Below are 12,141 nucleotides of genomic sequence, written 5' to 3' on the forward strand. Positions count from 1 at the left end.
TGCCAACTCCCTCACAGCCAATCACACAATTGAAATCCCTTTTCCACTCCAACCATACATCACAGACAGGAACAATTAGCAAGACCAAGTTTAGAATGAGTTGTTTTGGCTGCCTTGGCTCCATCTGTGAAAAGGTGGAGGAGAAAGAGGGAGAGACTGATGAGGGACAAAGAACGAGGGGATATCTAGGCTTTAGATAACTACAGAGACTATGGCGTAGAGGAAGAAAACCAACTGAAGGGATAGGTTAAAGAAGAAATGAAGGTTATGAAAGTTTGGGAGGCTAGAACAATGAACGTAAGGGGATGGAGATGGGGAGAAAAAAACAGAATTGGAAATTGCAGAGAAGACAGAGCCGCAGCCGTGCTTCACATCAAGCTGGCTCTAATTAGCAGGTGTGCTCTCAGGCGCTGGCTCGCACTCTGGTTAGAAGAGATGTATTTTTCTGCCTTTTATACACATGTATTTATGAAGTGGTAGGAGATCTGAGGGCCCTTAGCAAAACAGCCTTTTATTGTTTAAATGTGGACTGCCTCGGCCCTGTGTGCTTAAGTGATTTAGGAACCTCACAACTCCGGTATAAGAAAAATCATAAACGCTGAGACAAACCATGTGGGTGGACTGTAAAAGGCACCAAGGAACGGGCAGACAAAAAGCAGAGCCACATTCCACTACTAAAGGGAAACTACACTTAATTAAACACCAAGACACAACTGGAAAAGTGCCCTGTAAAAAAAAAACATGGCACTATTAGTCCCCGTTCGGCAGAGTAAAGTTATCTCTGACACAACAGAGGCTTGTCTCATGGATGAGTTTCTAAAAATCATTTTTATGAGCTGCTGTCTAGATGAACAAAGAGAAGGAGAAACAAATCCAGGAGAGTCATAGAAAGAGAAGCACTTCAGTTAAAAAGCCCATCCACTACAATACATTTGTGCCATGATCCGAATTAGACAGGCACAATAAAGAATGAAGTCTTTTACCAGCAATTATTGATAGCTACCAGCACTTTAAAAGATTTTGTTAAGCATATAGATGGATACACTCGGGACGAGACGTTGGGTCCATGAGTATAAGAGGAGATTTTTGCGTTGCATTTTTTCATAGCCATTATTTTCAGTATAAGCATTGGTTCCATGGCAAATTATTATTTTCTTAGAATGTCTGTTTACATTGCAACTTTAATGTGACTCAAATCAGTTTCACGTGTGAACCCTGAAGCCCTGAGGTGTCCTGATGTGCAGCAAAAGCAAGAGTGGTGCACTTGTCACCCTTTCCTGAGTCACCTTAAAATAAGACTAAAGAGAACCACATGAAACATAATTTTTAAAGTATAAGGCAAATATATGTCGCATATAAACTAAAAAGTCAGCTTTGGGCCAATGGACATAGCCAAGCATCCCATTTCAACATGACTTTGACAAAGCATATTTTTTGTATATGCAAAAAGTGTTAAAAATGTTTGCTTTATGTGTCTTTTTAATAAATCACAGCTTTGAGGCCCATGTTCCGGTTAATTTGTCCAATCCTGCTGTTATTGGCATCAGCTCCTAGGAGGTCCATCTATCTCAACTTCCTTCATGCATCTTGAACTGCCAAACCAAAAAGAAAAATAGAGAGAACCAAGAAAACAGGCACACATTGAGAATGTGTTTCATTATTTTTAAGATTGTCATGTTTTAGTGTCTGTGTATATTATACATTTTTATTTCTCTACCTCTCCTCTCATTTTTCTCTTTTACAACTAAATTCACATTGTGTGAGTGAAACCACATGCGTGTGTGTGTGGCTAGCGGCACAGGCCTGTGTATCTTTACACATCCTAAGTAAAATTGACAAGTACACTCAGTGGTTCTATTATTTATTAATCAATTTGCTCACAAGTTGCTCAAATGAAAATGAATGAGAAGGTCACAGAAGGTTAAGATGTAAAGTAGTGTGGTCATAAGCAAGTTTAAATACTAATCAACAACATAGTAATAATACAACAATAATATCTATGTAATCACAAGAGGAATAATTAATTCTATACATATACATAATGTGTCCATATGGCCAGAGAGAAAGTACAAGGTGTATTCTGCTGATTGAGGCTTGTCCATGGTCTGTTACAAAGGTCTCAATGGGCTGGCTCAAAACCTGGCCACTGAATCACACGTGCTACAGAAACATACCCCTTCCTCATTGTGTGTGAAGCATATTTAAGAGTAGAAAGAAGCAATGTGGACAGACGGTGTCGTTCAACTTGTGCATAAATTAAGACCAAAAGCGCTTAATTAAAAGAAGAGAATTAAGTCTACTAAACTGCAACTGTTACCGGCTACCCAGAGGTGACCTCTAAGAACACTGGGATCTTTATAGGATTCAGAGTCCAGCTGAGGGAGAGACACAGGGTGCAGCGTGCCCCCACCACAACCCCAACCATTTCAACAACCCCTCCTCTCGCCACCCAGAGCATTATTAGACCCCAGGCTCCGCTGCAGCTCCAAACAGCTCAATGACGGCACACGGGCCTGCCAATTAGAAATAATTAGACAGTCATTTCGGTAGCAAGTCTTTTTAAGTGCATATATAACGATGCAATGATGCTTATTAGCTGGCCTGAGCCTGGCAAGGACCGCGGCCTCAAACGCTTTGGTGCTGGAGAAATAATTATGCTAGTGATCACAAAGTGAGCAGCACATCTCTGTACTTCACCTCCACGCGTTTCAAAAATCCACTTCATTAGCTCTGGTAATTAATCGTCCATTAATTGCAGGAAAAGCCCAGTTTACCTCCCTTCGTTTCTAATTATCATCTTATAAATAGTTATGGTTCTAATTAATGTGTTCATTAGGCAGGATCTTTCTCTCAAAGCCTCGCTGGGAGCCAAAGGTCCAGCTCGACTCTCTCTGAAGCCTAACCAGCCAGAAGGTGAGGCCATCCTGCCTGCATTTGCTTTTATTTTACTACATTCAACCTCCTAATTGGCATTTAAAACCCAATTTGGAAGAACTTCAAGAAGCTTAAACAGAAAAGAGAGACAGAGAGAAGGCAGGAGAATGTGTGAAAGAGATACATTTGGTCTGCGTTTTCCTCTGCCAGAGCGAGTGGCTTCTCTGCTCAGCCTGTCTCACGGTGCGGCCAGACGGACGCAGCTTTTCTCTGACAAAGTTAGCACAATGAAAATGTTTGAATGCCCTTTTATCTTTGGAATTAGTGCACATTTATTTGCTAAATTGCACAAAGGCGCTGTTAATTCCTCACACGGACAATTTACTTAAAATAAAAATATCACTGAAACATATGTCTACATCAATCAGTTGAAATAGAAAAGCAAGACATAAAATTGGATACAAAAAATACAAGATAAAGTAAAACAGCTTAAAGTGTAGAAAGTTTAATCCTGAATACACATTTTACATACAATCTTAATTACTACAAAAAAGGCTTTTCCCTCCTCTTTTGATAAACTTTATTATTTTTTAAGGAATATTATGTTGTATATAGTTAGTCGTAAATTAGCTCTGTAATATTAAGATGATTGTGTGTCTGTAGATCTTTTGGCTGCTGATAAAAACGACATTAAACGTGCTGCGTCTGATTTTGACCATTTTAAAAATGTGAAAAGCAGAACTACTTCCTTAAAAAACTTATTCCCCACTTTCCTAATGCATTCCAAGCATCCTATTTAGTCTATTCACAACTTTCAGTGGCCAAACCAGCAACTATCAAACCAACAGTATTTCCTGGTTCATGGGGGACAAAAAGCTCCATAATTAGATATAGACAGCACACAGGGATCTTGTTTTTACACAAAGAGCAGCTTTTACAATGTACTGAGGAAAAACAACTGTTACTTTCTGATATATTAAAAAAAATGTCCCTTTAAGTGTGAATATGTGAAGTGAGCCTAAACTCATTTGCAGACAATTGGACTAAACCTGATGGTGAGTGTGAGAGGAATTATGAGGCGAGTGAGTGTTGTGTGTAGTGTAAACAGTGCAGTTGAACCCAGGGGACAGGGCTGTGTGCTGTGAGCCTGCAGGATGGAGAGCTGCTCTGGGCTCGGGGGTGAGGGGGTGGGGGGGGCCTGGCAGTGCGAGGGTGAGGGGGGTTTCCTCTGGCATTAGAGGGAAACAGTGCTCGCGGCAAGCCGGGGATGAAAGAGTCTGTCTGTGTCACTCACTTATTCCTCCCTTTGGTAAATAAAGGTTTCTGACAACAAAGGCGAGTAGCGCTTGACTGGCCTTTACAGTGGATAAATAAAAAAGACAACACAGGGAAGAGTAAGAGTGTGGAGAGGGCAAAGAGAGAAACACAACAACAAACACACTCAGATCTCACCACTGGAAGCATGTTGATTTTTATCGACTAGAGAAGATGGTGCAGAACAAAACCAGGTCATCTTTCAGTTTACATCAACATTTGACCTGTCCGGTATTAGGAAAGGAAGATGACGAGTTATTTACCATAGAGGAGAGACAGTAAACCGTTAAGAATCAACATTAACGTATGATTTGATATTACTGAGGTACACAGCTACCTCAAACACTTTTCATGTATTGTATTCTTTTGCCAAGTTGCCAACAATACTAATAAAGATTTAACAAGTAATAATGTAAACTTAACCAACAGCCTTATTCCAGATTATTATGACTTCTGAAATGATCATAATTGTATTTATTTCCAAATGCACAAGACAGACAACACAAGGTTATAAAAGACAGCTGTACCAGTGTTTCCATAGAGAGGACTGCACAGCACTACACCTGAGATCAACCAGCATTATGTTATACTAATATAACTTTAGATAAAGATTTTTATACAAACAACTCATTAACACATGAGGCTATGGACAGACAACACCACCTGATGTAACAGTTACAATCTGTTCAAACAAAGATGCATTATTGTACTATCAGAACTAATTTACCTAAGGGAATGCATAAGCTGTGTGGCTTACTCATAGTGCACACCTGTTTACTGACCTTTCAGCCTCCTGGACCCAAGGCTCCTGGATGACCTTGTACACGCGGTGTCACTATGAAAAGCTATCTAGCAGACGAACGACACCTCATTCAATACTGAAGAAAATTGCTTTATGAAATAAATACCAGGTCATGTCACTCCCCCACACGGGCAATTGGAGTTCTCCATTTAGAAAACCAGACTTTCTAATGAGGCATTCTTTAGCCACAGTTCTTAAATAAGGATTGAAAAAAACACTGACTTCACATTGACCCAATAATTACATGTATTTTCTTATTATTTCATGCATTTGAAAATATCAATGTGTGAATAAGATGATCAGCTATAACCTACCGTTCAATTAAAAGAAAGTTCACTTCTACTTCTTGCATACTTTTGGTATGAAATAAACAGTGGTGTTTTTTGACATCCATCCATCCATCCATTTTCTACCGCTTGTTCCCTTTCGGGGTCGCGGGTGACTGGAGCCTATCCCAGTGACTTTTTTGAAATACAGTAGGTTAATAATGTTATGCTCAAAAAGTGCATGCAAATAAATACAGTCTACTGTTACGATCAATATATTACAAAGCTGTGTTTGAATTGTAAAGGCTGTTGGGCGTCTAGTGGGCAGAAGCAAATAATTGAGGCTCCTTGTGACATGACCGCATCCCAGGCAGTTAGCCGGGATAAAACCTGATGCTAGCACTTTGCCCTGCTAACTCAACATGTTGCTGAAATATTAATAAGAAAAATGTTTGTGTATGCCCTGCAGAATATGTTTTTACTCACAGCCACCACTGAATTACCCGCGTTCTTTTAATATCTTTCAATATTGCCTGTAAAGCTACCTGTTCAATGAGTAGAAAGCTGACAGGATGACTGATTGAGCCCTGCGCACTTAACCCCTGCTGCGGCGCACTGTTCGCCGCTCACCTGAAGACGTGCCTGTGATCCGGCTGTGATGAGCGCTCTTTGTTGAACTGGGTATACCTCAGATCACTGAACGCCGCTCTGCCCCAGTGGACTGAGCTGCAACGTCCCCCCGAAAACTAGCACGCGCGCGAATCTGCAAACGCTTGCATACGCTCAATCAGGCCCCCGCACAGGCTCCGGTGCCAGCGCGCGCGCGCACTACGGCGAGCACGCACACGCAGAGAAGGCGCTCGGTACGCCTGCTCGCATCAAAGAGAATAAACATTAATGGCAAATAGGTAATCTGCTCCTCTTGTCTGTTTTACATTTCGGGGCAAGATTGACTGCCTCTAGGGGACCTGGCCGCGCTCCGATTGGGATCTAGGGAAAGTATAGAGAGAAGAGAATGAAGCAACAATAAATGGTAAACACCTGATGGAGCATTATTCTGACTCTAGGCATCAATTTATTTTTTATTTATTCGGAAAAGATGGTAATAATATTCCTTACAGTAAAACCCTTGGTGTTCTACTTTGGTCCCAATCTTCTACTTGTGCGGGTTTGGATGTACATAATCTCATCTTTTTTTAATAATTCTCCTATCTTTGGCCTTCCTGCTCTCCTTTTCTCCCTTAGACTTTCTCCCCTCCTTGGTCTGTTCTACCTTCCTCACTGGCCCCCAGCTCATCAGATCCACCCGTTGCACTCCCGTTCACCTTTAACTTCTTGTTGTCTTGCTCTTTCTTCTGAGTGGTCAGGGTGCGCCGTCTCTCCCCCTCTCTCGCTGCTCTTTTCACATTCTGGAGGTGAGGCAGGGTTAGTCTGATGGGGATGGTGGTGGCACGCAGCAGCTCATATCCTTACTGTGTATCAATCATGAAGTCCTGTCCACTCAATCCTCCTCTGATCCATCAGCTTGGCTCTCTGCTCGCTCCCCAGGCCTCATTCACACATCGCTGACTAATGGCTGTGAGGGCACCTGTGCAGCACACTCAAGTCGAGCTTACGAGTCCAGCAGAGGCAGAGACGGCCACAGGAACACAGCGGTTTTACTTCAGGAAGGTATTTATAGTTTAATTACTGTAGTAGTTACAGTTTTACTATTTATTTTTCCTTATTTTTGTAAGGATTTTCTGGCTCGTAGGCTTTATTCTTTATTAGACGGGACAGCTGAGCATCATAGGGGGATGAAAGAGAAGGGAGGACATGCAATAAAATGTCGGAGCCGGGATTCGAACTCACAACACCACGTCGCCTAAACCACTCGGGCAGCACTTCTTTGATTTGTTTTTTTTTTTCAAGAGAAAGCTGAATAAACCCCTTTAGGTTTTATAGCTAAACCCAATGTGTTTATTTTGTCCTCAATATTCAAATTATGGCAGATAATTGAATCCCAGGTTTGGGTTATTTAAAGGACTTGAGACTGTTGTGAAGTTTTTAAATGTGTTGGCTGTGCGTGTTACAGGTACAGAGTGCTTCCTGGAGGAGGGGCTGAAACAGGGAAGGAATGATGCGTCCCTGTAGGTATGACGCGTCCTGCAGATCCGAGGAAAGGGAGAGATGTTGTTCTATAGATAAAGACTGCAGGAATCAATCAAAAGACCATTTTGGGCACATACATGAGGTTCCAATAGCACTGTAAGAAGGTTAAAAGCTCTGAAAAGTCGATTTAGCATGATATAGGACCTTTAAAGTTCACTGCGCATACAGCTTTAAAGCAGAACTAAGAACTATGAAGTAACATTTTCACCTTATTGAAGTCCCTGTGATGGTTAAACATGAATTTTGGAAGTTTCCGCAGTCGCCCTCTGCTTTCTCTGGGCCGGAAAATCAGCCTTGCAACATTTGCCGCCATCGACCCGAATACAACTCGGCTGAGAAACCCTGGCTTTTTTATATTTGGCAATGTGGAATGTTTTTGTATGGGATTATACCGTCTTATTATAGTAAAGAAAGAAAGAAAAAATGTGTTTTATCTCTTTTCCGACAATGTCTTTTCACAAGGAAGCTGCGTGGAGAGCTCTATCGAGTTGCTTAGTTCTGCTTTAAGAAAATTAACAAATCTGCTCCAAAAATGGAAAAGGAGGAAAGGCTTTTCACGGCGTATCACAGGCTCATCACAATAATGGACAGTCTAAATAGCCAAACGTCCATCTTAGAGGATCACTTATCACCCTCCTCCACCTAACAACCCACAGTCATTAACACACAGACAAATCTGCAGCACCAAACACCAACAAACCCACCTGCTCATTGCTTAAAGCTAAGCCGATTACACAACGCAGGCCTTATAATCACAGAGCAGCATTTGTAAACACCAATGTCATCCACTGTACTCCTAAATCTTCTAAATCCCTTCCACCTTTCATCTTACACCACATCAGCAATGTCATTTGTAACGGATGTTTTAATCACTGTTGCTGCTGTACAAATATACTGCTGAGAGTAGGCAGAAAGCATGCAACAACTATGGATCTACATTTTCAAAATAACACTATGAAACTGTTTTAACATAAAGGTTTTATGGATTTATGAGTCGTAGTATCTTTCATCCGTCTAATGAAGATTTTACCCATTATCCTTAGTGATTAAAATGCTCCCTGCTTTTCCCTGCGGCCGTGCAAGTAAACAGAGGGCCTTGTATGTGCATATTTTATACCTTTTCTTCCCTGTTCTCGTGTTTGCATGTTTGTGTGAGAGGGATTTAGCAGAACCACAGTTTACTAGTTCATTAACGCCAGATTAGTAATGCAAATGACAGGAACACCACATACATCCTGCTTTATGTTTCTGAAAGAGACGTCTGATCGTGGTGGCTCTGTGCTGCGAATGTGCGCGTATTTGGAAGCATCTGTTCACATTAATCCGTGATCAATTGGTGGCCTATTGCTTCGAATTACCAATAAACTAAGCATTACGAGCATAAAAAGATTGAAATATATTCCGAATATCTCTTTCTAGCTTTCTTTTCGCATATGTGTGATACCTTCTGTCTCGGCTGCGTGACCTGTGTGACCGATGACTTCTTCCTTTATCCCTGTCTGCACTGCGGCTCCGCCTCCTGCGCGATGAACCGTGAGATGAACTGCTGCTGGAGCGCCTTTTCCTCCTGCGACGCTCAAGGAGAAGGACATCATGTTAAGAGTTTGGCTGATTCCGTTGACAAAGATGTATATGCAGAGAAACTCCAACTGAATTTTTAGAAGAGCAACCACACAGTTAATCCATATGTAATAGACACATGCAGTTCTAAAATGCGATTCAAAGCTGATTACAACTTAGCAATACTAATTATTTGAATATGCTCAGAGCCGTGGAGCCATCCAGGATGCCCCACAGCTCCTCCACAGGGTCCCTTTGGTGTAGCATGGAGAAGCAACTAATTTGTAAACAAAGCTCACAAATCATTGTTGATATAGCGGAGCAGGACACGGATTCATGTTAACGAGCTAAGCACTTTTCCAAACACTTTTTCATCCAGAACCCCTACTTCTTCAAGGACAAACATGCATTTTAAAAACAAAATGGTTGTTCATATGAGGGACATTATGAAAAACGCTTTGCTAAAATGTTCATATCAAGTATTTCAGACCCAATTCCAGTACCAAAAACATGGCTCACATCTGCTGGTATAGGCATCAGTGTCCCCCTCTGATGATCTCACTGACTCGCCATACAATTACTGCAAGTCATTTGAAAATATGCTTCTAAATAGTAGATTTGATCTCTTCCATGTCCTTTTTTAAATAGGTATGTTTTATGTTTTGAAATCGAAAATCCCCCTCTCCTTTTGTCCACTACTCTGTTCAGTGCATATGGACGGTACATTTGCTGCTCCAGCTGCTTCCGCTCTCCACTACTGTAATTCTCACATCTCTACTTTAAAAACTGCTTTAATGCCGTTTTAGCTGTTTATCACTGACAATATCACTGACAAAAGAATCAGAAAAGGTTCATTGCCATTGTCAGTGAAAAAAATTTTGGTGATTAGAGAGAGAGAGCACGAGGATGAGTGAAGAGAAGTGAGGCAAAGGGTTTGAGCAAGTTGGCAGTGAGTTCTCTCCGCTCCATGCCTCCACTGTAGCACGCTTTCTCCTCAGGTTGTTCCCTGCACAAGAGCAAGGAGCATGCAGCAAAATACTATATAGTGGCACTTGGTCTAGTTTGTGTGCCCTCGGATAACAAATAATAGAAGCAATGTTCAGCCGCACCAGTGCATCAGAGCGCTCTGGTCCCAGTCTGTCTCAAAACTCCCAAAGAAAAGTGAGCGGAGGAGTTTGTGGAGTGGGGGGAAAGGGACCCTGTTGTGACTGTTGTTGTGATTGTAATATATATATATATATATATATATATATATATATATATATATATATATATATATATATATATATATATATACACACATTTATTATAGATGGATAATTTAATTGATTGGGTGCTTATGTATTATCGCATTATGATATTGCTTATTACAGTATAGCCACTGCTGCAAAACGGGTCACCTGACTGGACCCCGACCCCGAGAATAAGGTTGATTATTGGTTCAATGGTGAAATGCATTTTAAGTACCTTTTAAGTAAGCCACCCTTTAAAGAAAAAACACTAGAACAAATAAGCAACTTCTAAGTCTTGGTTCAGAGTGGACTCACCTCCTGTCCCGGTCTCGGTCCCGGTCCCTGGAGCGGCTCTTGCGGCTGGACTTCTGGGTGCGGGTGGTGCTCACCCTGTTGCGGGACGAGGACGAGGACGACGAGGAGGAAGACGAACGTCGACGCTGTTTTCTCTTCCGTTTGCTCCGACTGTCATCCTCACTGTCCGAGGAGCGGCGACCCATGCTGCTTTATTATGGTTAGCCTGTTTGGAAGTGTAATCAACATTATCACTAATAAACTACATCATATGACACTCTAATCGGATTAAGTGCATTCATATGTCTTTATCGCCAGGTATTGTGCTACGAGATCCCAGAAAACTGACCACAGACATATTAAAGGCATGTCTGTGTTTGATTGGAAACGTAGCAACCAGGCAGCTGCTAGCATGGTGGCTAGCTCCGGATGCTAGTAAAAGACTACATTTCGAGTCTTCTGCAGCTTCTGCGGTTCTGCCTCTTGAACAACAACAGTCATCTCAAGCGGAAAGCCTAACGCGAGATGCATTTTCCATATCCACAATAATAAAAAATACAGCTGCTCACCTTTAAAAAACGTCACCGAACTCCACTACATGCTCTGCTTACATTACAAGACTAATCGAGCGCGAGACATGGATGGAATCCACGCGTTGCAATCGAACACAGAGCGAGCGATCTGTCGATGGCCCGGCAGAAACTCGTGGGCTTCGAACTCCTGTGTTTCTGAAGAATAAAGTCTAAAAAGTCTAAATACTAAAGAATAAAGTCTAACGTACAACAGTGGGTGGCGGTAATGTAACACTTGGATAACAACTTCCATAAAACACTAAAGAAGAAGAAGAAGAGCTCTCAGAAAAGTACCTATGCATTTGGTTTATGTTCAGTCCCAGGTTTTGCAGTGCAATTAGTTTTCTTGTTTCCTGGTGTATTGGACTAGCACAGTGATTGGTGGGAGTCTATGGCGCACATTGACAGCCACGTATCCGCCAGTCAACCCCAGGGCAGAGGTGGCAATAAAAGTATGAGAACTGGAAATTAGTGAATTAGTAATTCACCGTAAAGTGTTTGGAGAAGGCTTTCTTGAAAGGTGTAGTCTTTGTGCATTTTTATTGTTTTACATGAGCTACAGCATCAGTTTCACATGCATTTCATTCTGCATTTGAGCTACTTATGGTTACAGTATGATAGTGCACCTCATAGGGGGAGTCTGTCGGGGATAGAGAGATGCAATAACTAATTTTATAGGAGTGTGGACTTTTATTTTTTAAGGAGAGAATAAAAAGAAATAAACATGCAATAGGCCAAATAATTCAATGTATTTCTAGACAATGTATTTATATCCTAATGAGCAGAACTTAAGCTGTTTGAAATATTGCGGAAAAAGCATGTAGGCCTATAACTTATCCAACAAAAACTCCTGAATCCGGTTGCGCATTTGCTAGGCCTTTATGACTTCACTATGCCTTCTGGATTATTGATATATTTGCATTAATATGCCTATTGGCCAATGGGAAAATGAACATTAATTAGTGAGCCCAGTGGCCCCACGCACTAAAGGGAAACGTTTTCAGCAACAGCACAGGGATTTGCGCTTTTAACCCATATGCATTATTAGGCTATACCAATAGTAATAATAATGATAA

At 41.4% G+C, this 12,141-nt stretch overlaps 1 protein-coding gene across 2 annotated transcripts in view; it reads right to left on the minus strand.

The window, feature by feature from the left end:
* Positions 1-10,760, minus strand: part of rsrc1 (arginine/serine-rich coiled-coil 1) — an 85,614-nt gene extending 74,854 nt beyond the window's left edge. The window contains exons 1-2 of one of the 2 annotated variants that reach the window (XM_072463254.1): positions 10,515-10,760; positions 8,827-8,974 (exon numbers count right to left, since the gene is read on the minus strand). In XM_072463254.1, the coding sequence (XP_072319355.1) occupies positions 8,827-8,974; positions 10,515-10,699 (333 nt within the window). In that variant the 5' untranslated portion in view covers positions 10,700-10,760. The remainder of the gene's footprint in view (positions 1-8,826; positions 8,975-10,514) is intronic. The other variant, XM_072463264.1, reaches the window with a different exon arrangement.
* Between the last annotated feature and the right edge of the window lie 1,381 nt (positions 10,761-12,141).

This window comes from Eucyclogobius newberryi, unplaced genomic scaffold, assembly GCF_026437365.1.
Source record: "Eucyclogobius newberryi isolate DKJ021-1_F unplaced genomic scaffold, fEucNew1.0.hap1 SCAF_10, whole genome shotgun sequence".
Lineage (NCBI taxonomy): Eukaryota > Metazoa > Chordata > Actinopteri > Gobiiformes > Gobiidae > Eucyclogobius > Eucyclogobius newberryi.